We start from the raw sequence: 27,698 nt of genomic DNA, 5'->3' as shown, positions 1-27,698 counted from the left end.
AGGAAAGGGAACAAAGTTTGTTCTTTTATTTCTTGATTTCTCTATAATTACATGGGGTAAACACACTTTTTTTCTTTCTATCTAGCTTTCCTCTTGGCGCATGCTATGTAAAAGTCATTCACAAATTGATTTCTCCAGGAGAAACAACGAGACATTTCGCTATTTAGTGGAAAATATTTGTTCCCTTTCATATTGCTCACGACTGTACTCCTGTTAGGCAGGTAGCGTGGACTATACTCCGTGGAGCTACGGAGTGTGTGCCCAGGCTGTGTGCCCATGGATATGGGCCCAGGCTGTGCGCCCAGGCTGTGTGCCCAGGCTGTGTGCCCATGGATGTGTGCCCAGGCTTATTTCTTCCTCTTGATTTCTACTAGGATGTCATGAACCCGCGTTTGTTCCCTCACCCACTGTGCCCACTTCCGCTCTCTTAACGTTACACCTATTATTTTTGTTTCCATAGCTCGCTGCGTTGTCCTTTACTTAAGCTGAACCCTTTTCGTTAGCTTCCACGTTTCTGCCCCGTAGGTAACTGCGTGGTGGTATGGCCCAGGTTATGGTAGTATGACCACCAGATCATATGACTAAGACCACTGGGTACGTGACCTTGACCCTTGGCCTTGACATTTGATTTGAGGCAGTGAGCACCACATCGACAACGACCTTCAATGCCTCACAAGGTCAAACAGAACTTAACTGCGTGGCGGTACGGCCCAAGCTATGCTAGTATGACCACGTGATAATATGACAGTAGCACTTGTTGGGCTCTGTGTTGTGTCCTCTCTTCTCTGTCCCGTCTGTCGCGCTGTTATGGATCCTCGTGATATGATTTTGACCATTAGGTACCTGACCTTGACCTTTGACCTTGCCATTTGATTTTAGACATTGGAGACCATACTTAACAGTGCTTTCGCTCGTATAACTAGGTCCGAGCCACGTTGAACCCTAACCATTTTTTTTGTGGTGGTGTGCTTTGCGTGTGCGCGTCAATATGTGTATTTTATGCATGTCGATGTGTGCTTGCTCTGGTGTCTTTTCTCGTCTTGACGCGCTCCGTTCCTTTGTATTTTTTGTTTTTCCTTTCCTTCTCGTTGCAAACTGTCTCTTTAAACACCGGGTGTTTAACGAATCACGGCTCTTGTCATTTCAGTGACGTGCTGGCCACGGTTCCCCATGTTGCTGCCTCTCATGGCGGGTGCCAGGCCGTCTCGTCGTCCCTGACCGCAGCGGCCTCTGTCGGACGACAGCGGCACCGCAACGCCCAACAGCCCTGGCTGAACCGCCGCTCATCATGCAGTGGTACGTTGGCGGATTTGAGTTTCCCGCTCTCTTTGAACACTGCTCAAACTTACGCACGACATACAACCTTTATCACGGTTAGCGGGAACGCGGGAGCGCGTGGCCTCGCGTGCGTACTGTCAGCGCATTCTAGCGGGGCTGCGAGGAATCAGCGTATAACACATTCGCAGTGCGCGTCGAGCAGAACTCGTCCAATGTGCCCGTTTCAGAATTAAGGTGGGGACGAACCCCACTGGGTGTTTGTTTCTAGTAAAATCCGATAGCTGGGCGTTTCGTGACACTTATTGCCTCGAAGTTCGGAGTTAAAGTTGGAAGAGCCTTTTGTTGTTGTTTTCTTAGCGTCTGTTATCAAAGATATGGCTTGGTAAACCTTTGTAATGACCCGTGCGGTGGCTCAGTGGTTATGGCGCTCGGCTACTGACCCGAAAGACACGGGTTCGATAGCGGCCGTAGCGGTCGAATTTCGATGGAGGCGAAATGCTAGAGGCCCGTGTGCTGTGCGATATCAGTGCACGTTAAAGAAGCCCAGGTGGTCGAAATTTCCGGAGCCCTTCACTACGGCGTCCCTCACAGCATGAGTCTCTTTGGGACGTTAGACACCCATAAACCATAAACCAAACCCTTGTAATGAACGCGCATCGAAACATGTAAAGAACTGGTTTGTTGCTTCAGAATTGCGCTCTCTCTTTATGCCTTACGTTAGCTAGAGACGACACGCACGGTCACTGGTCGACAGAGGTCTGAATGCGTGTTCCCCGGCTAATTAATTAATCTCGGTTAGTTAAATGCAAGACTAAATGCAGCCAAACATATGACAGTTTGTTGGCAGGACATTCTAATGCAGAACTGCATTCCTGCCCACGTCAGCGATTTCCGCCTGGTTTTGACCCCCCAACCGCAGAGCTCACTTGTGGATGTCGTATACTTCAGTGGGCGATCCGGAGCAGCTCTCCGAATCCGTGAGGGAGCAAGGCATCCGTCGCGGTCCATTCAGAACTCAGGATGTTAACCCAAGTCGCCCATTAAATCACGCTCTTCGGTTTCCCGGTTCATGATGATGATGATGATGACGACTGACTGTTATTGCGCAAGGATAACTGTGGCCAAAGCGCGTCATGTCGCAAAGTTTTTTGTTCTACTCAAGGTGCGGTCAAAGACTCAGTTCCCAAGCATTTCACCCTAGAAAAGCCGAGCACCAGACCAGGGGAAAGCTTGGACCCATTGTATCACCGGTGGGTACCCGGCGGCACTGGGAATCGAACCCCGAACCTCCCGCATGCGAGGTTTCGCGGAGCAAGGAAATTTGCCCCGGACAGTCAACTCGAACACGCTGTGCGATCCAGATCAAGCTCACCTGTCCAACAATGATGATCAGCCTTTGCGTTAAAAATGAACACTTTATATAAGGCCACATAAAGCGTGCGCTATATATGTGGCCCCTTCTTGTATAGAAGTCAAGGTTAACGTGGCGCGATAATACACGGACAAAGGAAGGAGCGAATAGGACAAGACTGGCGCCGACTGCCAGCTGATCTATTGCAGCAATGCGCCATGCTTTCTTACAGACAGCCGTCGCGTTGTAAGGCAAAACATGGCAATACAAAGTTACAAAATATGCGTAGCAATATAGACAAAACAAAAGGAGAGAAAACGCTGGAGCATATATTGCATTCGAAGAGCGAACATGACCAATAATGACCAAACATGACCTACATGCATCGTCGTTAAAAATCCAGTCCCTTGTCGCCGGGTTCTGCGGACAGTGTGCTGACGTACGTGCGCCCAACTTGCTTTGTGCAGTAGGCCTCATCGATTTATCTTTCCAGTCGCTCCCCTTTGTCTGTGAACTTTGATCTTTCAAAGATTGGCTTAAAATTTCCGCATGCCCTAATTGCTAAGAACCGGCAAGTTCCCCCTTGAGGTATTTTGCAGCGAGCGGTTGCCCTCACGCGCTTTCTCGTTGAAGCATCGGCCTGTATGGCAGACATCCGCATTTAAGAGTGCCTCGCATATTTCTTCAGATTTGAGCTCGGGCAGCCGCATACCGCATTTTAGTGTTCGTCTCGTCAGTAATAATAATTGGTATTTGGGAAAAGGAAATGGCGCAGTATCTGTCTCATATATCTTTGGACACCTGAACCGCGCCGTAAGGGAAGGGATAAAGAAGGGAGTGAAAGAAGAAAGGAAGAAAGAGGTGTCGTAGTGGAGGGCTCCAGAATAATTGCGACCACCTGGGCATCTTTAACGTGTACTCACATCGCACAGCACACGGGTGCCTTAGCGTTTTGTGCGATGTCAGTGCACGTTAAAGATCCCCAGGTGGTCGTCAATATATAGAATAAATTTCCCCAGGTTTGCATGGTGATGTTCAAATAATAAGGTATACGTGAAGTTCTTCCACTTTCGGCTGTTCTCAGTACACCGTTGATGGAGGGATTCAAATTGGAAATCCGAGTTTGTGTTCCCCTAAGACGAGGCGTACATCACTTCTCTTTTTCTTTTTCGAAACGTCGCGTGCCCGACCTCGTTACATGGATATTATTTTCGGCTCGAAATAGCGCTCGTATCCGCCAGCTGTTTTTCGTGGCTGAGTAGCGCTGTCATTTGATACCCGAAGTCGTTCAGCCAATTTCGAGATCAAACCCCGCGTCTTCAAATTTGTTGCATTTTCCTTCCCCCATGGAGAGAGAGAGATATATATAGTTCGCTGTTTTCCTTGAACGCAGCGTTAATGACTTTGTCCGAAAGGACATTACTATTATAGTTTTGAAGAGGCCTGCAGCAGTCTTAAACAGTTGGCACGGGTTTGTTGACTCAAGACTGCGTGACTCGATCGCGAGGTTCCCGAGGCAATTTCGCAAACCCGCTTTCGAGTTATGGCGACATAATTTCTCTAGAAAAATCGGTACCCGTACGTACAGTAGCGGTACTTTATTCCAACGCGATGTTGATGGCCAATAGCTGGCTCGCGACGGAATCAATACATATTCTTCGTTTACAAATCATGCGCCCAATCCGATATGCGGCGGACCTTCGATTGTTTTCCCGTTTGCGCTGTTCTCCCCATGTAGTCGTAGTCTCTATATGCGTATGTTCTGACAATTTCAGTGCGCCGTGCAGCCGAAGCTGCAGACTCGTTTAATCTTACGAGCTACGAAACTCCGGACCAAAATCCCGGCGGCCAGTTTTTGAAGCGAAAAGCTTTACTCTAGGTAAAGCAGTCTTCGGGTAGGCAGCACAACGACCTTGAACGACCTTCATCCCAACCAGTGATAGCCGTGTATGGCCGTACGTGGTACAGTTTTTGTGTCGAACCCTTGCCACCTGACCTTGACCCATCACCTTTAGTTGACCTTTGACATTGGTGGACCTTTGACCTTAAAAACGTCCGATGGGGTGATGAGAACCCACGTGATGAGTAAGCATGTGTCCAGAAGCTTTTCGCTAAATTCCAGGGTTACCCAAGTTACACCACTACCAATTTTTTTTTAATGTTAGCACACAGTGGCGCCACCTGTGAGCTCGACTGCCAGCTATCAGCTCGACTGTCAGACTGACCTTGCTCTGGACGGAGCCGAGTAATTCGTCCGAATGCCGCAGGTGGCGTGACAATCTCGTGATCTCCAAGTTCCTTACAGTCTCGAGAGTCAGGTGTTGATATATGGAGCTCATTAGGAGTTGCACAACCGGTGTGATCACAAAACTCTGCCAAAGCTGTTTACGGGCCTCGTCTACGTCTCAGGGAAGAAACGAACACATGGCGCGTTATAATGCGCATTCACGCATTCTTGTCGTCTGCTCTCGCGTCGCGGTAGCAGACAACGCAACCAGTCATGTGTTTCCGGTGTTGTTTGGGGTCGGGGGGCGGTCAACATTCGTCGTGACCGCATTATAGAAAGTGCTCCTGTCGTGTCAGGCATGTTCATAAAGGACAACTCCAGTCGTTTTGTGAACATTTTGAGTTGATAATCGCATCGCATTCTGAAGGGCACCCTTTCAACGGTACAACAAATCGTTTCTCAAAATACCGAGTCGAAGTAGTTTAAAGCAGCAGAAACCAGGAAACCGAAAGCAGGTGTAGGCGTAACTATGACGTCGTGACATGCCAAGTTGTGACGTCACGGATACTGTCCAGAAACTTACCTTGTGCGCTCTGATTGGCTAAACTGGCGACTATATAAGCGATATCTTGGGTCATTATGTGTGTTAAGCGACCGTAAACAAGCGCGAAATTTTGTCATTCAGCAAATGCAGAGCGGATATTAGCGAGCGTGCCAAACTGTGGCGCCTCGCATGCAGGGTCGCCGGTGGAAATCGCCTCGATTGAGGCCACGAAATGGAGAGAGAGAGAGAGAATAAACATGTGTCGTGTAAAAGGAGACCAGAGCGGATTGTGGGTGGGGTCCTCAGTCCAAGACTCCAGTGGCTTCCACCGACGCATTGGCGATGGCGACTAGCGCCTCCCGGTCTTCTGCACTGTGCCGCGCGGGCCATCGTCGCCTCCCACTGCTCCAGCGCCGGGTTGTGCGGCTTTAAGTGGTTCGGTTTATCTGTGCATGTCCATGTAATGTGCGTGAACGTGGGAATCTCACCACACCACGGACATTTATCTGCGTATAATGTTGGGTGAGGACGGTGTACGTGGTGGAGATTGGAGAAGGTAAGTGTTTGGATGCGTCTTAGGTGGTAGCTAGGAGTCCGCCGGGGAAAGTATTATGTGGCGGGGGGCAGAGAAAATTGAAAAAAATTCATTTGCGCTAAAATACGTCGCCTATGGAGGTACAAAAAAACGCCGGAGTTGCCCTTTAACCCTGTTCCGCGCTTCTGATTGGCGGGCTGTTCAGGCGTCTATCTCACCTACGCCTGCAACGTCGTCTGTGCCCTACGAGGAGTCTTTTTCTTCTCTTCCTATGTTAGCAAAAGGTACTATTCGATTCTCTTAATAAAAGCCGTACGCCTTCTCTCGTCTCTATGCCATTTCACCGCCGCGGTGGCTCACTGGTTATAAGGCGCTTGTCTAGCTGAGCTGGAGTTCCCGGGTAAGAATTCTACCGCGGCGGCCGCGTTTCGGTGGAGGCGAAACGCTAAGGCGCCCGTGTGCTGTGCGATGCCAGTGCACGTTAAAGATCCCCAGGTGGTCGAAATTATTCCGGAGCCCTCCACTACGGCACCTCTTTCTTCCTTCAGTCACTCCTTTATCCCTTCCCTTATGCTTGGAGGAAACTCCAGGTCGGGGTATCTCCAAGCCCATGGGTTTATAGCAAAATATATCCAGGGCAATTTAATGCTAGATGTAAACACTGTGACGGATGTGCGACCGTGGTACGCATTGTCTCGACATGACCAGGTTACAATGTCAACACACGCACGCCAGACCCATGCGAGACTCTGATGCACAACCCATACCCAGAAGTCTAAAGAAGCATCGTCAATCAAACTTTGGACGCCGCTTATTCCCAGAGGGTTACGGTCGACGCCTAACGAGAGGTAGGAGGACAAAGTCCGGCGACCCTCCGATTGATTGAGTCTGAAATAAAGTTCTTCCATCCATCCATCTCTTACTGTGCGGTTCGGGTGTCCAGCGAGATATGTGATACATATCACAGCTACTGAGTCATTTCCTTTCTTCAAAAACCAATTTTCCCTCATGACGTGGTTCAGATTCCATCCTCACTGAGGAAATTACCGCGTCTTTCCATTCTTGATAACCTGTGGCGGCCCTCTCACTCAGAATAGAAGGGTGTTGCTCAGCTACATGACTACGCCGAAATTGCCGGAGATGAACTCATAGGTGATGTCGCTTAAAAAAAAATAGCCACTGGCGTAACTTGGCTAACCCTGGGATTCAGCGAAAAGCAAGCACTCTTGGTAAGCGTCTGAGGCTCGTCCATGGCAGCTCCGCTACACGTTTGCGACAGCCGTTCTATATATATACCCACACGACCACGAGGCTATGGCGTGGTGTCACATGGTATTACGACACCCCAATCGGATGCCATCACGCGGCTTCACATAATCCCATTGGATGTTCTTAAGGTTAAAGGTAAACCCTAAGGTCACCCAATGTCAAAGTTCAGAGGTCAAAGGTCAAATAAAGGTCATGAGTCAAGGTCAGGGATCAAGGGTTCGACACCATAACTGTACCACGTATGGTCATACACGGCTAACGTGATTGGGCTGAAGGTCGTTCAAGGTCATTCTCCGGCCTACGCGACGACTGATTTACCTAGCGCAGTGAAGCTTTTGGTTCAAAGGAGACGAAATCGATGCTTCTCTCAGACACGCGGATGCAGTTGCGGTTACTCCTGCAGCCTGTGCGCTGCTTGCTACTTCAGCCAGGCGAGTGTCGGCAATAAACAGCTCTCTGGCTTAATATGTATTGTATTTGCGAAAAGTTTCAAGACCGCCTAGTTTTCCACTGCGCCGTGTTATGTATTTATTTATTTCAGAATACTGCAGGACACTGCTTGGCCCAAGTAGGAATGAATTTACATTGTTACATAACCAAAAGAATAAAATTATACAATTTTATGTATGCACTGGCGGAGGGCCAGTGCATAGAGTTTCTCAATACAGGTGAAACTCTTTATGACCAAGTTGAAGGGGCCCTGCGATTACTTCGTTATATCCGCAGCTTGGTTATAGCCCGCGTTCATGGAGGTTCCAAGGGGAATCGACATTACTTCGTTATATCCATTATTTTGTTATAAACCGTTACGTTTTAACGAGGCTCTACTGTATTCCCTAGAACGAAAGCAGGCGGTGCTGCACTTGCACTTACTTTATGGAGAGATGCAGGAATGCTGGGAAGGTGATGGTTGGTATTCGGCTTGGCAGTGATGACAGCTTCTTCGTACCCCTTGCATACTTAGCTTTATTCGGACTGTAGTATAACAGCGCGGAAAACGAGTACGAACGAAGAACCAGGCACTCGAGCGCTGACTTTCAACTAAACAGTATGTTACACACTTGCATACGCTTATATCTTTCGTGCCAAGGCAAAGTTAAGAAAAAAACCGAACTTATCAACACTGATCATGACCTATACAACTGCGCAAGGGCACCCGCCAAAAATCTCATTTGGCGGTTGTCATTTCATAATGACGGTTTGGAGACACAACAATAGAAGAAGGTAAGGGTGGTTCTTCGTGTGTCAGCAAACTGTCATTATCACCTGACAACTGCGAAATGGAATTTCCGGAGGGTGGCTCAGCGGAGTTATATAGGTCATGATCAGCGTGTGTCTTGAGTCGAACTGAGTGAGCCCCCAAGTGAGTCTATTTATTTTTTAAAAAATACACCTCAAAGGCCCCAGGTCTGTGGTATTACATGAGGGATAGTGGCGGTACTTAAAAAAATTCACTTGATATAGGAGTATATCTTTCGACGAATGTCTCAAAATGTTGTGGATTGGATTGGAGCAAGGCTTTCCTAAATGAGTTGTGAGTTCATGAGTTCGAGTGAGCCCGTGCCTATGCGTTGACCAAAATTTTGTGAGGGAGCCTGAGTGAGCACTTGTAATTTTTCCGGCGTATGTAAAATTAGATCTGTTAATCCACCTCGCTTGTATTTCCTCTGCTTGAGATACCTTTGTGTTTTTGTGTTGGCATTTCAGTTCTATAGTTCACGTTTCATTTATAGCTGATGGTACATGCATAAGATACTGAAGCTATATCGCCGGGACGCTAAGGCATAGTGCTGAGGCGGGAGCAATTATAGTAGGAGTGCACACTATAGCTTTAGTGCACTGAAGGCATGGAGCCGCTTTACTTAGTAGCCGCAGGTTTAATGCACTGAAGTGCACAGGAGGGCACTGAGTTTTGGCCTGCTGAATGATAGTAGCCGCAGTTTTAGTTCACTGAAATGCACACGGGAGTTTTAGTGCATTGGCCGCATCTTGAGAAGGTTTACTATGGAGTAAAATTTGCTGCATCATTGAGTGCCGTGTAAAACTCTTGTGTAGGCAGAAAGCAGACTAAAGGTACTATATGTCAGTGCTGTATAGGACCGCGAAATTCCCTACCCAGTTTGCTGAAACGCAGCGTTTCGAGAGATGTGGTCAATATTGCACTACGGATCTTTAACGTACGCTTTGGCAAGTACATCAGGCGGCGCCGGCAAGTGTACATCAAGCGAACATTTCGAAATCATTACCGGTTTCTTGTTCATTATGAAAATAATACTCCGGTAATGATGATGATGATGATGGCCTCTGGCTGAATGGCACGTACCCACGGTGGGGGATTGGCCAGGGTACATTGTTCATACAAACGCACACATGGGTAAGAAGTGGAGTAATTGGATAATTTTGTGAAGACGCAAATTTGGATGAAAAAAGGTGAAAAAAAGGAAATAAAAAAGCTGTGAAAAATATACAACCCAAGGTGTTTACTTCTAAACCATGTAGCGGGGTGTGTACTCCGGTATCCGCTAGTGATCCGAAACGTCCTTTTCGTCTAGTTATTCAGCGACAGTAATATTCGCTTTATCTTCCTTTGTTACACAGATCGTCAGGGCTATGCAGCACTGATTGGTTTCCATCATCACTGATGGAGAGAGCCACATTTTTATTTAGTTATTTACATTACCCCTCAAGGCCAGTGGCATTGCAGAGGGGGAGTGGTAAATATACAAAAGATATACAAAAAGTATAGTTTATAGGTTCGATCTTATCATTGAGGGTTGACCGTGCGAAAACTGTGCTCCGTTGCGTCGCAGGTACTCCCGGCAGGTGGCCAACCACCCGAGCGTGGTGATCTTCGTGGTATTTTCGCTCGCCACCACGGCCATCGTGGCCTCGCTCACCCTCTGGGAGCTGCCCAGCTTCAGGGACCCCCTGCGGGTGAGTTTTCTATTTATCTTATATTACAGCCGGCCTGTATGTGCAGTCTCTGTCAAAAGTTCCGAGGGGTCTGCTTCTGAGCCGCCCTGCGGCGCGGCTCCCGTGCACACCTCAGGGACCCCAATGTCACGAAGGCCGGAGGAACTTAAGTCATCAACCCTCCCAAGCTTAGGACTGTCAAATCTGCTTAAGAGCCCCGCTACATATAGTTTAGAAGTAAACAGCTTGGGGTGTATATTTTAGACAAAGACTGTACCTACCTGCACAGCTTGTGCCATTCGTCTGTGATGCGGTACATCGTGGAGAACCGTTATATTTCACGCTAAACTTTACACAGCGACATTTCTGTACTGTGTGAAGACACATTGCACGTACCACGCCGATTTTTCATCATGAACGTACACCAATTCGCCCATCTTCCGGTACTTTTTATATCTTCGTGTGTTCCGACTTCGTTTTAAGTAACAACTGCGGCCGCGTCGACATCGCGGACGCGGTCTAACTTGAGCGCAGGGAGCACGTCCACCGCTAGTTGACCTTGTTGGCCAGAGAGGGCGCTGTCTGCTCGAGCAGGGAGCGTCGCCTGCCGGCGGTTAATTCGCCAATACTTTTATCCGTCTATATATATAGTGTGCAGCACGTGTGCGATGTCGGACGGTGACCGCGTTGTGTACTCAAACGCACTGAGCGGCAAGAACCGCTGAACCCGCTTTTAAGCTCTTCATACTGGCGGTAGAAGACGTGCATTTGTCTTTCCTCCAAGTTTGTTTGCTCAGCACACGTGGATTAGCGTTGCTCATTTTTCATTTTGCCTAGCTTAGTCTACAGGGAGGAGCTCTACTCTTTCAAAGCACTAAGCACACTACACAACTACCTAATAATCTAGCACACACTTGGATCCTTTTCATCTGGGGTTTCCCGGGAACTCCTTCGGGGCTTCCGCTCTCAAAGGAAGCCTTTTTTTTCTTCGCTTAGCGTCTCTGGAGATTGGACCGACTTCGCAAAGTCAAGCCGTAGCTGGTTTATCTTATTTATTTGTTCTTTTTTTAGCGGAGGAGCCAGCTACGCAAGCGTCTTCCGTGTTCCGTCTTTTCCGAAGGGAACGCGATGAGCGGAACTAAATTGCGCAGAATAATCTGTAGTGATTTATTAGTTCCTTAATTGCGAACTTCGCTGAGTGGAGTTTTATCGTTGAGCCCGAGGAAATCGTTTATCAGCACCGGTCCATTTTGCAGAACCGCAGCTACGAGTTTATTAGATTCTTCAGATGCTTCATTCGAAGAGAAAGATGTTTATTTTTTACAGCGAAAGCTCTACTACTCAAGGTGCAACTCAAGAGTAATAATAATAATAATACTAATAATAATAATAATTGGTTTTTGGGGAAAGGAAATGCGCAGTATCTGTCTCATTTATCATTGGACACCTGTACCGCGCCGCAAGGGAAGGGATAAAGGAGGGAGTGAAATAAGAAAGGAAGAATGAGGTGTCGTAGTGGAAGGCTCCGGAATAATTTCGACCACCTGGGAATCTTTAACGTGCACTGACATCGCACAGCACACGGGCGCCTTAGCGTTTTGCCTGCATAAAAACGCAGCCGCCACGGTCGGGTTCAAACCTGGGAACTCCGGAGCCACCGCGGCGGGTACAGCTCAAGAGTCTGACCTTGCTTTGCGCATTTGACCTTGGAGCCTTGCCAAGGCCAAACCAAGCACACACCCTCAAGACTAACAATTTATGACTATAAATATATATGTGTCGTGCTGCGCATAGCCATGATATATACCTGTAAGGTATGGTCATAGCTAATGACCAGCAACCACGTGACCGATGACCAGTAGTCACTTTACCTGGACCTTCAGAGCTGAGGTTCGCATCGCCTGATGTGACGTCATGCGATGACGTAGCAATGACGTCGCACCGCTCTTCGCTATAAATACTGCCTGCTGTGCTTTCGCTCTCTTGCAAGGTTCGACCGGGTTGAACCTCAGCGAATTTTTTATGAAGGGTAGAGAGGTTGGCCTGGCCTTTGATCATTTGACCCCTGCTGGCTTGGAGTCGGGAAGGGCGGGAGCAGTTTTACAAAGAGTGATGGCCGGCCCAGCGCGTTAAGAAAAGGATGCTTTGGGGATTGCAACATTTGGAGAAATGTATTAGGGCGCTTACTGATATATTCAACATTTTGCAACAGACCACGCACTGCTAGAGCAGGGGCGGGCTTATGACCCCTTTTTAGGCGTTCCTCCCAAGAGAGAAATTTTCTTTCATAAAACCACGCAAGTACCCCCCCCCCCTCCCTCCCCCTATTTTTTTTCTCCACAGAATGTGTTCAAAGAAACGCATCTGGAAAATAGGCAGCCGCGGATATTAAAAAGTCTGTTAAAAACGTTTGTCAGCGCCGCCGCGCTGGCTCAGTGGTTATGGCGCTTAGCTGCCCACTCGAAAGACTGACGCGGGTTCGATTCCGGACGCAGCAGTCGCGTTTCGATGAAAGCAAAATGCTAAAAGCCCGTGTACTGTGCGATGGCAGTGCACGCTAAAGAACCCCAGGTGGTCGAAATTACCGGGCACAATTTGCACAATGTGCACAATTTGGTACAAGAAAGTATAACGCGCAACAATGCTCTAAAAGCAGGCACTGTAGAAAACATGACGCAACTTACCCTGTAAAAATAGATCTAATAATTGAACCGTTCGATCCCGACCGCGGCGGTCGAATTTCGATGGAGGCGAAATTCTAGAAGCCCGTGTGCTGTGCGATTTCAGTGCACGTTAAAGAACCCCAGGTGGTCGAAATTTCCGGAGCCCTTCACTACGGCGTCTCACTTAGCCTGAGTATCTTTGGGACGTAAAACCCCCTTAAACCAAACCAAACCTAACAATTGAACCAATACTTACTAATGGTAAGATTCGTGCCGGCAATAAATTAGTTTCAGCTGATTATACTCACCGCTCAGCCGAAGCCAATGAATTCCTGAACTAGGAACCGACCAGTCACCCTAGCCGAAATCCTCAGTAAACTTTGTCAGCCCAGTCAGTGAGTCAGCCAGTCAGTGATCAATCAGTCAGTCAAGTCAGCCAATCAAGTTAGTCAGTCTGAGGTCAGTCAGTCAGTCAGTCAGTCAGTCAGTCACCGCTTTAATGCGCAGAACGGCGTGCTGTAGTGCATGCGTAGTCAGAGCCTGTCAGCCGTGTTTCTCTGTGGAGAAACTACAGGCGTCGTCAGGCCTGAGCCGGACTCGGTTTTACGCCTATTGACTCCGTCGACGTGTTTTTTCGCCGCGTGTTTACTGTCCCGCGAGTTTTGGACAAGTTCGCATCGATCCTCCTAAATAAACGCCAAGTGTTTTTGCGACGACACGCAGTGGAGAGTGACACTTGTTCTGCTCCGCCGCCTACGCGTTGAGTGAGCGCTGGCGTGTTTTTCTTGTCCCGCGTATACGTGCAAGGCCTCTCTTTGCGCCAGCACGCATGTTCTGCGTCTCCCCGCTTCGCCGCGGCATGGCTCCGCTGGACTGAGTTAGTATATAGGCGCGTACTATTTATAATGTTGTTAACCACGATGACGCCATACTATATTAATGCGCATATTTAGTAGCAAACACACGAATATCCACATTTAATACATCATTGGAAAGCGGGAGTTTAGCCTAATTAAGTAACACTGATTAGACTGATCAATTTACGTAATTAATCAATTAATATTTACGTTGCTGTAGCAACGGATAACTACAAGTGCTTAACACGTGACGTGACCTTCAGCTTGACCTCGAAAAAGAATTTAGCGATATGTAAGAACAACAATGGGTGAATGGATGACCGTCATATACGACATAACGCAATGCAGGTCACGTGACTTGGCGTGACGTCAGTCGGCGCGTTCAAAAAGCGCCTACCGAGGCTGCTCTTTCCGCAGACGGCGACGACATGGGCGGGAATGAAGGCGCAGTCACTTCGACGGGCTCAGGTGCTGGCAGTTGTCCGGAACGCACTCAACGTTACAAACGCCAAGCCGCGTCTACTAAAAACGCTACTGGGTGCTACAAAAGAGCGGATCCGGGTGCCGATTGCTTCATAGTGAACAAGGGAGCCGTAGTGCTCCCGAAACGTCTTTTCATCTTTTGACTTTGGCCAGTGACCAGCAATCTGCATCACCATGATTCCTGACCAGACGGTATGCCGTCAAACCCTCGACTACATCAAGCCGCGTCTAGTTGCCCGATTAACCGAGGCTTTCCCTCTCTAACCAGGTTCAACGGTAGTTAAACCACAGCTAATTTTCCAGAAGAATACCTTGTACAGTCTCGCCGAGGTTTGTTGTAGCCGCCTCCGCCATTTCGTTACCAGACCGACTTCGAAAATAATATTTGATTACAAATGGAGAGATTTCACTTCGTCGGGGGAGGAGAAAGTATATGTAGGAGTTGATTATTTCACCGGGGCGACTTGCTATATCGAACCAACACTACACTGTACGATTAGCCGGCATTAAGGCTTGTCGATAGGAGCTTAATAATAAATAATAATAATAATAATAATAATAATAATAATAATAATAATAATAATCAATCAATCAATCTTTATAATAATAATAATAATAATAATAATAATAATAATAATAATAATAATTGGTTTTTGGGGGGAAAGGAAATGGCGCAGTATCTGTCTCATATATCGTTGGACGCCTGAACCGCGCAGTAAGGGAAGGGATAAAGGAGGGAGTGAAAGAAGAATGGAAGAGAGAGGTGCCGTAGTGGAGGGCTCCGGAATAATTTCGACCACCTGGGGATCTTTAACGTGCACTGACATCGCACAGCACACGGGCGCCTTAGCGTTTTGCCTCCATAAAAACGCAGCCGCCGCGGTCGGGTTCGAACCCGGGAACTCCGGATCAGTAGTCGAGCGCCCTAACCACTGAGCCACCGCGGCGGGGATAGGAGCTTCGAAGGTTGTAATTTAAATGCGCCGTGTAGGTTAATCGGTCCCTGCGGGGGTTTATCCCGTTTTAGATCACAGTAATTAACTTTATCGATCACTGCAGCGCCTCTTTTATCATCTCTGGAATAGCTCGTTCACCGTACCTTCAGCCTCATCTTTTCAGTGTGTGCGCGCGTCTGTGTGCGCGCGCGCGCGTGCGTGCGCGCGTGTGTGTGAAAGAGAGAGAAGCCGAAAGACGCGGGTTCGATCCCTACCGCTGCCATCGAATTTCGGTGGAGGCGAAATTCTAGAGCCCCGTGTGCTGTGCGATGTCAGTGCACGTTAAAGAACCGCAGGTGGTCGAAATTTCCGGAGCCCTTGGCGTTCTTCATAGCCAGAGTCGCTTTGGGACCTTACACCCCATAAACCATAAACAGTGATTATGATGACTATTACAATTAAAGCTCTCTGCCACGACAAACACTGAGGCAAAGCGTTTTCAGCTGGCTATGTGCAAAGTTTGCTGAGTTAATATCGCCTTACCGCTTTCTAAGCCATGAACCATGCAAGCAGCTCGTGGACAAAACTTGACGAGATGCTGCAGTGCGTTCCATGTGCGTGGGTTATCTCAAGAAGCTGCCGACCTCCACGCTTAAGCGAACACGTGTGCAGAACCCCGGATTCTTCGCGGTCAGACGCGTAGAGCGCCGCAGTTAGCCGCTGTGGGACACCCCAAGAATGGCGGGTTGACGGATGATGGCCGACGCAAGACTTCATTCGTCATCATCCTTCAACCCGAAGTGCTCGCCCGCGACGCTACCCTTTCTACAGCGTGTGCTTCCTTGGAGGGCCGGGTGTACATGTGTCAGGCTGCAGCGACATCTACGCCTGCAACCGCGAGGAGGCAGACAGCGGGGTCTCGCCCGGGCCCGCGTCCTCTGGAAGGGCCCATTAAGTATGCGTGTGAAAAGAGGCGTGGCTTAAACTGGGTGCATTCTGCTGCTAGAAATAAAAAAAATGCAAACGTCGCCTTCTTGGATCGCGTTAGCTGAGTAGTAGCTTAATTCCACCGCCTTTGAACCAAAAAACAGCCGCCTATTCCTGTTATAAAGGGCTTTAATACAAATCTTAAGTATTTCTATAGAACACAAGTATCTGTAATAATAATACTTGGTTTTGGGGGAAAGGAAATGGCGCAGTATCTGTCTCACATATCGGCGGACACCTGAACCGCGTCGTATGGGAAGGAATAAAGGAGGGAGTGAAAGAACAAAGGAAGAGAGAGGTGCCGCAGTGGAGGGCTCCGGAATAATTTCGACCACCTGGGAATCTTTAACGTGCACTGACATCGCACAGCACACGGGCGCCTTAGCGTTTTTCCTCCATAAAAACGCAGCCGCCGCGGTCGGGTTCGAACCCGGGAACTCCGGATCAGTAGTCGAGCGCCCTAACCACTGAGCCACCGCGGCGGGGCTGGCTTTAGTACAAATCTTAAGTATTGGTATAGAACACAAGTATCTGTAATAATAATACTTGGTTTTTGGGGAAAGGAAATGGCGCAGTATCTGTCTCACATATCGGCGGACACCTGAACCGCGTCGTAAGGGAAGGGTTAAGGAGGGAGTGAAAGAACAAAGGAAGAGAGAGGTGCCGTAGTGGAGGGCTCCGGAATAATTTCGACCACCTGGGGATCTTTAACGTGCACTGACATCGCACAGCACACGGGCGCCTTAGCGTTTTTCCTCCATAAAAACGCAGCCGCCGCGGTCGGGTTCGAGCCCGGGAACTCCGGATCAGTAGTCGAGCGCCCTAACCACTGAGCCACCGCGGCGGGGCTGGCTTTAGTACAAATCTTAAGTATTGGTATAGAACACAAGTATCTGTAATAATAATACTTGGTTTTTGGGGAAAGGAAATGGCGCAGTATCTGTCTCACATATCGGCGGACACCTGAACCGCGTCGTATGGGAAGGGATAAAGGACGGAGTGAAAGAAGAAAGGAAGAAAGAGGTGCCGTAGTGGAGGGCTCCGGAATAATTTGTAATGTCCACTTTACCCCTGTAATTATTAAGTGCATGTTTCAGCCGAGAGGGCGTAGCAGGGATCACGGGTCGTCTTTCTTTTACGCGTAGTCGTAACCTCCGCAAATTGGCGGAGCTGGAGAGGGGGGGGGGGGTGATTCTAACCATATGGCGCGGACTAAAGAGGGCGCTTACAGTATGCGGGCCCGGCGCGGAAGGATGTACGAGGCGGCACACAGCTCATGTAAGAGCACGAAGGTAAGATGCCTTCCTGGGTTGAAATTTTCAGTTGTTCGTAGCATTTCTAATTGTACGCATTGCAGACATCGTCTTGTCCAACGTTGTAAGGCTTGACCGTGTCTCCTTGCGCTCCATGACAACTGCCAACAAGCCAGCACGCATTAATTTCAGCGAACTCCATCAGCTTCTCAGCGCCACTCAAGTTCACGTCCGTCGCACGATCCGCACAAAATATTTTCGTTGCCCCAGTCCGACTATTCCTTTTCCGATTCCGCGAAACGCATCCGCCAGGCCGGCATTTGATCCGTTGACCATGTGGGCTTATCATTCGAATGCCATATAATCACTAAGCCACCGCGGCGAATAGTCGCCAATTGTTCGCTTCAGCTTTCCAGCGCGTTTTGGTTGTGACAGCAAGAATGATCGTCCACATCTATAACGTGCACCTAATACGCACAACCGCCCACAAAAGTTTCTAGGACTATCGGAAAGCGATTTAGGCCCCTACACACTAAACAATTTCTCACCCTTTAGGGTGTAAATCACCTCTCCCCAGACGAGCACCCTTTTCCAATTGTTCGGTGCTAAAAAAGGGTGCAGAGATCAGCACCCTTAAGGAAGGGTACACTTAATGATACTTCACAGGATGTAATGGTTGCACACTCATTAAAGGGTACTATTTTTTCATAACACCTCTACGAATGCATGTTGGAAGGGTTCTCCACATTGATCCACCCATGAAGCAAAAGCCTTGGACTGATGCACGCCCTCTAAACTTTCATGCATTGCACCCTTCCTGAAGGGTGCTGATTTCTGCACCCTTTTTAGCACCCAAAAGGGTGTTCGTCTGGGGACAGCTGATTTGCACCCTTAAGGGTGACAAATTGGGTAGTGTGTAGGCGCCATGTTTTTCAGCGATTACACCATTTCACTACCACAGATTAAAACAAAAAAAAAACATTACTTTGACTTTCACCTCCATAAATCTCGTCTAGATCCGGCGGCTAATAATTGAGTGGTCGGCTTCGTTTGTGGCTCACGCGTCCTATGGACTTTTTTCCCCGCCTGTACAGTCATGGGCAAACTTTTTACAGAACATAGTTGAGCGCGAAAAAATTTAATTTATTAAATAAATGCATTATTTGTACGTTTGCTACTCAACCATGTTAGCTGGCATATTTGTTCCAGCGAGTCGAGCTTTTGTACGCGCGACTGGATAAGTTAATAGAGCGCTACTTTGGCCTCTCATCCAGGACCTATTAGGGCATATGTGTAGGTCGCACACTTATGCAATTTGGCTGCGTAGTGTATCAATTGCAAGCTGCCTGAAAGCGCGCTGATGAAGTTGAGTGTTTTGAAGCGAAAAGCTTCACTACGCGACGTAAAGCAGTCGTCGCGTAGGCCGGAGAATGACATTGAACGACCTTCAGCCCAACCACGTTAGCCGTGTATGACCATATGTGGTGCAGTTATGGTGTCGTACCCTTGGCCTCTGACCTTGTCCCAGAACCTTCAGTTGACCTTTGACATTGGGTGACCTTTGGGTTTACCTGACCTTAAGAACATCCAATGAGGTGATGTGAAGCCACGTGATGACATCCGATGGCGGTGTCGTAAGACCATGTGATACCATGTCATGGCCAAGTGGTCGTGTGGGTGTAATATAGAACGGCTGTCGCGAGCGTGTAGCGGAGCTGCCATGGACGAGCCTCAGACGCTTAGCAAGCGTCCTCGCTTTTCGCTGAGTTCCAGGGTTAGCCAAGTTAAGCCATTGCCAATTTTTTTTTTTTTTTGTGACTGCTCTCCAGAAACACTTCGCTGTGGGTGTGCGTCTCCTCATGCTTCTGCGCGATTTTCAGCGAGCTGGTTTCCCGGAACGCTAAGAAAATTGTCCAAGGAGAAGGCCAGGAAACCGACAGCATTGTCGGACGGTGTAGTGATCGCGCTAGACCCGCCGCATATTCTAATGTCCTTCGGTTTACTGCCGCGTGAGTGCATATCTCTTTTTTTCCTACGAAAAACACGCATCCTGTAAACTTTTGTCCACGACTGTGCGCGACCTGTGCTGGGCACCATAACCTTTCGGCTTTTTTTTAAAGCTTTAGCTTTTTTTAGCTCCTCAGGTTCGCGCCGTCATTGCGGGGCGACGTCGCCTCCTCAGCGCAGACCTTGGCGGCGAGGGCTCTCTCGGCGAACTTGGCAAGGCGCCAAGACGCTGTGTGCCCTTGACGGGAACGCCGGCGGCGGTTGCTTGCCCGACGCGCGGCTGAGCCATTGTATGCTTATGGCGAATTCCACGGGTGGATCCGAAGCAAGGCGCTCGAATCGCAAAAGAGCGGCCCAAACCGCCTCGGAGCACAGCGACCGTTGTCGACCAGCAGAACATGAATAGCGCGCAGCGGAAGTACTGGTTCCGGAAGTTGAGCTCTGGCAATTCTGGCGCCAAAATACGCGTAAGCAGACGTCGAGAGGCAGGCACTTCTTCCGCGATGGAACCTAATAGTCGCTTTGTTCATGTTACGCCTGAGGTGCACCGCATTTTGGTGAACGTCGTAGGCAATGAGCAGCACAGTTATGCTCTAGGTAAGTTCATAAATGAATATATATCGCATGTCTGCACAGTGCTTACGGGGCAAATTCCAACGAGGAAATTGCCCTTCGCAGGGGCTTCTGCGAAATATTCCTCGAAAAATGATTCGAAGAGGTACTTTTCGTTGTCGCTGCTGCTGTCCGAGTGCGCGGACCCAGATTCCAATGAGCTCTCGACAGACAACGCGAGGGCTATTGCCTTTCCATACGATGCCATAATTGAGAGTTGTAACAGCTATGATGCAGGTGACGAAGTCGACATACGCGGGCAAAACAGCGCTCAGTGTCCCCCGCTGACATTTCTGCACGCGCTAAAAATAACCAAAAATCACAAGTGTGTTTCGGAAGTGACGACATCACCGACTACAAGTTCCGGTGAGATCCGCCGCTGGTTGGCGGATCAACCTAGTGCGCTCCGTATGGAACGGAGTTGCTCCAAACGACCAGCGGAATTCGCGCGGTCGGTCCAGGTCGACCAGTGGAACTCGAATTCGTCGTCGCGGAGCAAGAAAAGCTGCTCCAGCACGACCACTGGAAATCGCCATTAGAAAGCGCGGCGAGCACTCAAGTACCGGTGAGGAGCGTAGCAGCTTAAATCAGAATGCTATAAAACGTCCCTTACACTGAATAGTCATACGGAGAAAGCAGGACCTTCAATCCCCGAAGCGCTTCGGCAAGCTCGAGATCGGGAGACGATGAAACTAGGACTTAGTCATTCTGCGATTGCCATGATATACAAAGCATGGCAAGGGGTATATCTAATGACCTGACCAGCCGGAGGTCATGTGACCCTCGACCTTGACCTTTGATCTTTAAACCTGGACCTTTAGAGCTGAGATTCGCATCGCCTGATGATGACGTCATGCGATGACGTAGCAATGACGTCACACCATTCCTCGCTATAAGTGCTGCCCCTTTCGCTATCGCTCGTCTACTAAGTTCAGCCGGGTTGAACCTCAGGCAATTTTTTCCCCCTACTTAATGGAGCCCCAAAACGAACTGGGCGGCTTATTCTCGTTAAAAACAACCACCCATTAGCATCGGCGCACGCGGTCTCGCTAGCAGCGACTCGAAATGCGAACCGGCAGCTTATGGCCGCCGAGACGCAGAGCGCGTCTTCCTTCTCTGTTCTTCGGGAGCCTCGAAACTTGCGGGCCGGGCCGAGCGCGGCCCAGTTCCCAAATCGCTTTTAGTTCGCGCCTTCTGTGCCGTGAGCACAAAAAAACACAGAGAGAAAAGAGCAAGAAGCCGCGGTACAATGCGGAGCGAGCTCGCAGTTGTTTTGCAAGTTGGGGCACGCACTGACGTCGAGCCCGAAGATAGATTTCCTTCGACCGGCGCGAGCTCCGGCACACGTCGTGGGGGAGCGAATAAACAGCCGCCGAGAGCACCGCTCACTGCGGAGGCACCGCTGCGCGGAATACTAAAGAACCGCGGCCTGTTTTGCTTCCCTTTGCGGGTTTGCCAGGTTTCTTTAGGGGCTTGAGATTTGGAACTCGTTGTGTGGATTGAATTTGGCCTCTACAGAAAGGTATATACTTCCCCGGTATCCTTATTGATTGTCGATAATAAAAAGGACCCTCTGTTCGCAGTGTAAAGAAGCGCTCGTCGAAGACGGTCGGCATTTCTGTTCTTCTGTGTGTTCTAGTTTTCTTTCATTATTCGTTCTTCTTTTTGTTCTCTTTGTTAACCTCGTTTCCTTACGGGCGAGACTCGGGATCGTTTTATATTAGATTTGTCCGTTCCACAAAGGCACTTCTGTGGAATTCCTATTCAGTGTCAGGAGTAGACAAGGCCTTTGATAACTTATTAAACAAGAAGAGAACGAAATCGGCGATTACGAAAGAATTACAGGGGGCACTTAAGGAATTTACGTGCGAGTAGTGCCGGAGCGTTGCAATTTTATTCCGATTATATTTTAATTATATTCCCATTCTTCTTGCATGCTATTCGAACTCTGTTCTAATTATATTCTAATCCTATTTCATTCATATGTAGTTCGGGCAGTTGTAAGTACTAGTACTGGGTATTACTGGTTAACATTTCGTTTTTTGTCGCCTTTGAAGCAATTCATGCTATTGCGACTTTCGTCGATGTGAATGTGCAGCCTGTTCTTTCCCAATAATCACTCGGAGCAGTAAGTTCGTCTATCGACAATTTACATTATCGTTATTTCTAAACCCTGGGGCACTCAGGGAGAGCGACTGCGCCTTTATATGTGGCATATCTGTGTAGATACTGCCTCAGCGTAGTGAAATATGTTCTATTCTCTCTGTGGATTTACCGCACACTGCAATGGGTCATCTCCCTGGCTAAATATCCCCGTAAGTGGCGCCACCTCTTGACGAGCAGACGAACCGAGGCACGCAAGCGGGTCCGATTGCGAAGCGAGTGGCGTGGTTGGCACCAGCCGCGCTTAATGAATGCGATAGAAGTCGACTCCTGTCCACTTTTTGAGGAAAGTGCAGAAACGTCGAGGAAGAGAGTAGAGGACGAGTCTCGCCTTTCCTTTCTCAAACCTGCTCTTTCCCTCGAAAAGGGGACTGGAGTCGACATCTGTCGCATTCATGTAAACGCCGCTACTGACGTGGAAGTTGCGGGGGGAGGTAAGAAAAAGTTGTAAAGGTTTAACGTAGCTAAACCCAGTACACGTGCGAAAGCAGGGGACACTTAAGCACTGGCGTAAGGTCTTTAGTTGGTTAATGCCCATATATGCAGAATTCGTAATTCTCCACTTAACTTTCGTTGACCACGGCGAGTCCTCGTAGCACTATACCAGCGCAATGGCGCAGCGATTGAGGAATGCGCCACTGCACTGACAGGTGGATGTTTCTATCACAGAAAAGCATTCCGTCCTGTGCTTCTGAGTCTGCAAGTGTGCTCAGGGGCGGGTGGAATGCGCTGTAGATGCCGATCCTTTAGGGCGTGGCACAGGTTTCGCTATCGCGCCATTGCCTCACAGCGGCCGGGCCACCTTTCTAAGCGTTTGTATTGCATCCTGTGCTGCGCAGTTTCTTGCAGTGACTTGGACGTGTTTTGTAGTTTCGCCGCCTCTGTCCCTTAAACACGAAAAACTGCGCACTTTGCGAGAGTGTACCCGCCGCGGTGGCTCAGTGGTTAGGGCGCTCGACTACTGATCCGGAGTTCCCGGGTTCGAACCCGACCGCGGCGGCTGCGTTTTTATGGACGAAAAACGCTAAGGCGCCCGTGTGCTGTGCGATGTCAGTGCACGTTAAAGATCCCCAGGTGGTAGAAATTATTCTGGAGCCCTCCACTACGGCACCTCTTCCTTCCTTCCTTCTTTCACTCCCTCCTTTATCCCTTCCCTTACGGCGCGGTTCAGGTGTCCAACGATATGTGAGGCAGATACTGCGCCATTTCCCTCCCCCCCCCCCAAAAAAAAAAAACAATTATTATGTTCATGTGCGTAGGAACAAGCGGCTCTTACTTGCCTGTAGGTTTTATACAACCAACAGCTGTAAATTACCGGTACTCACCTACGGGGCAGAAACGTGGAGGCTAACGAAAAGGGTTCAGCTAATTAAGTTAAAGAAAAAAGCGCAGCGAGCTATGGAGAGGATAATGATAGGTGTAACTTTAAGATAAAGAAAGAGAGCAGGGTGGGTGAGGGAACAAACGCGGGCTAATGACATCGTGGGCGAAACCAAAAAGAAGAAATTGGCTTAAGGCATGTAATGCAAATTGTAACGATTGTAACGGCGTGGCATAAAAATACACGGGCGAATATGAGATTAAGAAGTTACGGTGGCCGCAACTTGCAAAGGACGGGTCAATTGTAGAGATATGGGAGAGGCCTTTGTCCTGCAGTGTCCCGATGATGATGATCAAACAACCCTTAATTTTTGCGTTACGCATGCATGCTCCATATTATGGCTGCGACCGTGCACTGCCCAAGGCGGCGATGGTGGTGCTCATTGTCGTCCGGGTGAGCTTGGTCTAGCTGGACTGTTTACCGAGTTGAAGCTCTGCTGTGCTGGCGCAAATTTGGGTCCGTGAAAATCTGGCATGGGAACCGTGAGGTGCATATATAGCTGCGTTAAGAAATAAATAAATAAACAAGTACTAAAGGAGGATCGCGCCACTAAGCACGGTTCTTTGCGCAGTTCCCCCCTGTGACAGCGCCTTGAATAATTGATGCGCGTTGCATATTCATATCCCGTGCAAATTGAATAACCGGAAGTCAGGCTCCCACGCGTGACATTAGTCGACGCACATCTGGCCGCTTTTCTGCGCACCGAGCGCCTTTAGGGGACTTACGCTCCAACAGCATTGCTAACGAGTTTAAGCAACTTTGACGGTGGTGATGTTGTGGCTCAAGTTGACCGTCAGATGTGGGATGGCCAAATGACAGTCGTTAAGAGCGGCAATGTCGGTTCTGCAAAATGAAGCATAAACGCATAATGGCATGCAGACACATTGTAACGCTTAACCACTTAAAGGGACTATGCAAAGAATTCAAAGTCGCTTGTAAATGTTTTCTATGTTTAGAAATGATGCTAATGAGCATTCACACCATGTATAAGTCTTCGGAACGGAGCCGGCAATTTATTATAATAATAATAATTAATAGTAATAATATTATAAATTTAAAAAAAACGTGTTTTTTAAAATTCGCGGGCCGATTGGTGTGCTCGTAGTGACCGATTTTGGAACTAAAATCGTGGAAGAAAGATGTCACTGCACCATGACGTCGCCAGGCAACTACACGCTGTCATTCGCTGGAGCCACGGCAGCCACGACGTCACGGGCACACTTCCGGTAGCCGTGAACATCGTCTGCTCGTGCCGCCGCGCGACCCTCTCGGGCAAGCGCGAGCCAGGGCATTGCCTTCGCGCATATGGTTTCAATTTTCCTCTGCCGCCTCCTTCTGTCGGGAGTTCCGGAGCCACTCGCACGGCTCTTCGTGGGCACGCATAGGGCTCGATGCCCATCACGGCCGTAAGAGCGAGCAGTCGCACCTCGAGGTCCAGGTTTATTACTGCTAACTACAACAGACGACAAGCAAAGAAACCCGACGCGCGCCGCAATCCAGGAAGGCGAAGAGAGACCGGAGAGATGCCGCCACGCCGCCGACGCTGCTGCTGGGGGGCTAGGAGCGACAACCGGAAGTTGCAAAGCGAACGTCATCTGATGACGTATTCAAAGGCGGGGCCCAGTCCCAGAGCTGTTTTCTTTATTTTTGTCTGGTGCCCCGCGTGTACGATTTGAGAGGGGAGAGGAGGCGTTGGGGTGACGAGTGATGAAATGCCTATCTCTTGTCTCCTTTGCGTAATCTCTATTAATTTATTGCATAGTCCCTTTAATAGCGCGTTTAAACACATAGCGACTCTTAGGCGTATGGTGACGCTTAGAGGCATTGTGACGCTTAGACGCATAGTGATGCATATGTGCACAGTGGCCTAGAGACACACTGTTACGCTTAAATGCCGTGTAACGATTAGCCGCATAGTAGTGTGCTTAAACGCATAATGACTCTTGGACGCATGATGACGCTTAGATGCATAGTGACGTATAGACGCATAGTAACGATAGACGTGTAGTAACCCATAGACACATAGTGACGCTTAGACGCACATTACCTCTGGACCCGTAGTGACCCATAGACTGTGACGGACAGACGAGCAAAATTGTTCTCTCAAAAAGTGATTGAAAGGGTCGTTACAAAGACACACGTGATTAAAACATGACACTCACTCCTGGATAGGAAGTGTATCGGAATTGCCGCGCTTTTTGAGAAAAACGCGGCCCCCATCCGATCCGAAGAAGGGAATAATGGAATTTTGGCGAACGATGGTCTTTCTTCCAGGAACGCAAGGTAAGCGCATTACTGCTGGTCCCCGAGAGAGCCGCTGATCTCCAGACGTTTGGAACTTTAAGCACTACGGAATCGCTTGCTAGACGGTGACCTTTGTGTTGCTGTCGCAGACTGACCGAAACGAAATGCGTTTTTGCGGACCCGCGGCTTCAGTTTTCTACGTTCTGCGGATGATCTGATAACTGCGGAAAAGTTGGAAAGCCTCCGTGGTACTGCAGCGCACAAAAGCCGGTTGGGGACAAAGTTACAACAGCGGCGCTGCCAGATAACTCGGAAGTTCATTGAAACGCGAACCAGATTTACAGAGCCCCCAACATGGCAAGCGAGGGAAGCGAACCAAACACTCACAAAACAAGGCTAGGGCGCACTTGTTAGCAGGCAGGAGACGTCGTGAGGCATGGCACACGTGTCTGTCCCAAGAAAGCGAGCTCACCTTTCACAAGTGCGTTGGAGGCCCGGCAGACGCGTCTTGTGCTGCTGCCGGGCACTGTAATGCCGTTGGCAAACAGACGGCGTGTGTCCTCGTTTTTGCCTGTTCTTCCTTGCACACTCGGTCGCACTGCGAAAGCGACGCGTTTCGTGCACCTGACTGCTTGTCAGGCGCTGTCCATTGAGCCCTGTGGTGCCTTGGATGGGGTTTTGTTTTCATTGGAACGTAATTAAGTTCAGTTATTTTTATGGTCGCTGCATTTTCTATCTCAATTTCTGAGTTTAATTCATTCCTGGCCTCAGTATTTCAGGCGTAATGCATTTTCCGTTTTTCTATGTGCTGCATATTAAGACCGCATGGTTATTCCTGCGCATATTAAGTAAAGATTGGTCGGTGGGTTGGTCGGTCCCCAGAGTGCAACCTAGGAGGCAAGCGGGCCACCTAGGTCACGTGACCTTGCGGCGTTATCACAACCTGCCAAACCGTGGCAGGTGGAAGTTAAAAATAATGATTGGTCGGTCGGGAATAGCAACCTGCGTCGCACAGGGCCCACCAGTGGCAGCACCTGCCATTCGCGGGCAGTGGCGCATCGCTTAACCGCTGCACCACTGCGCCAGGAGCGGTGTGGGGACTCGCAGGGATCTATGAATGTTAAGTATATAATGACCCTCTGCATATATGGCAGTTAACCCACTACGCTGTCGCGTCATACCCTTAAGGTGGAGCCGCCGCGGTAGCTGAGTGGTTATGGCGCTCGGCTGCTGGCCCGAAAACGCGGGTTCGATCCCGGCCGCGGCGATCGAATTTCGATGGAGGCGAAATTCTAGAAGCCCGTGTACTGTGCGATATCAGTGCACGTTAAAGCACCCCAGGTGGTCGAAATTTTCAGAGCACTTCACTACGGCGTCTCTCATAGCCTGGGTCGCTTTGGGACGTTGAACCCCAATAAACCAAACCAAACCTTAAGGTGGAGCTTAAGTGACCGCTCCAGATTCGAAATCCGCAGTGAGCGGACTCATTTGCGCTATATGCATGTTGCTGGAGTGCGAATACCTCTGCAAACGAGAAGCTTAAGAACCTCCTACCCGCTTCCATGTTAAAAGCGGCTAGTCCGGATCGTCCGAAGGGTCAATATATAATTCCGGGGCGAGGGTCTATACGTATAGGAGCCCGCGGGGCAACACCCACAGCGACCACTGATATACAAACTGCTATAGCTCTGAGGAGTTAGGCTTCATTTATCCGTTCAGCGGCTCGTAATTATATGCGACTCCGCGAAGAGGTCTGTGTTTGGAGGCGGGGATTATATGGACGGAATTAACTGCGCTGACGTCCGTTAGGACTCGGATGGATGAGAAATACTTTCTTCGCCTCCTTGAAAACCGCTGTGCGTGTGGGTGGGGGCGGGGGAGGGGGTATACGAATTAATTCCGACAGTCCGAGGTTCATTAACGCGCCGCCCGATCTCGCCACAACGTCGGATGTGCATTTCGCTCACCTACGAATGCGGCCGGTATCGAACGCGCC

The 27,698-nt window shown here is 49.2% G+C and overlaps 1 protein-coding gene across 1 annotated transcript in view; it reads left to right on the top strand.

Annotated features, from left to right (window-relative positions):
• The first annotated feature begins 1,156 nt into the window (after positions 1 to 1,156).
• disp (RND transporter family member dispatched) overlaps positions 1,157 to 27,698 on the top strand; it is a 102,711-nt gene continuing 76,169 nt past the window's right edge. Inside the window, 2 exon segments of the mRNA XM_077636859.1 lie at positions 1,157 to 1,296; positions 10,015 to 10,138. Of these exon segments, the coding sequence (XP_077492985.1) occupies positions 1,289 to 1,296; positions 10,015 to 10,138 (132 nt within the window). The 5' untranslated portion in view covers positions 1,157 to 1,288.

The sequence above is a fragment of the Amblyomma americanum genome, chromosome 9 (assembly GCF_052857255.1).
Source record: "Amblyomma americanum isolate KBUSLIRL-KWMA chromosome 9, ASM5285725v1, whole genome shotgun sequence".
Taxonomy (NCBI): Eukaryota; Metazoa; Arthropoda; class Arachnida; order Ixodida; family Ixodidae; genus Amblyomma; species Amblyomma americanum.
Note: the sequence above shows the minus strand (reverse complement) of the source record. Positions and strands in the feature narration are given on the sequence as shown.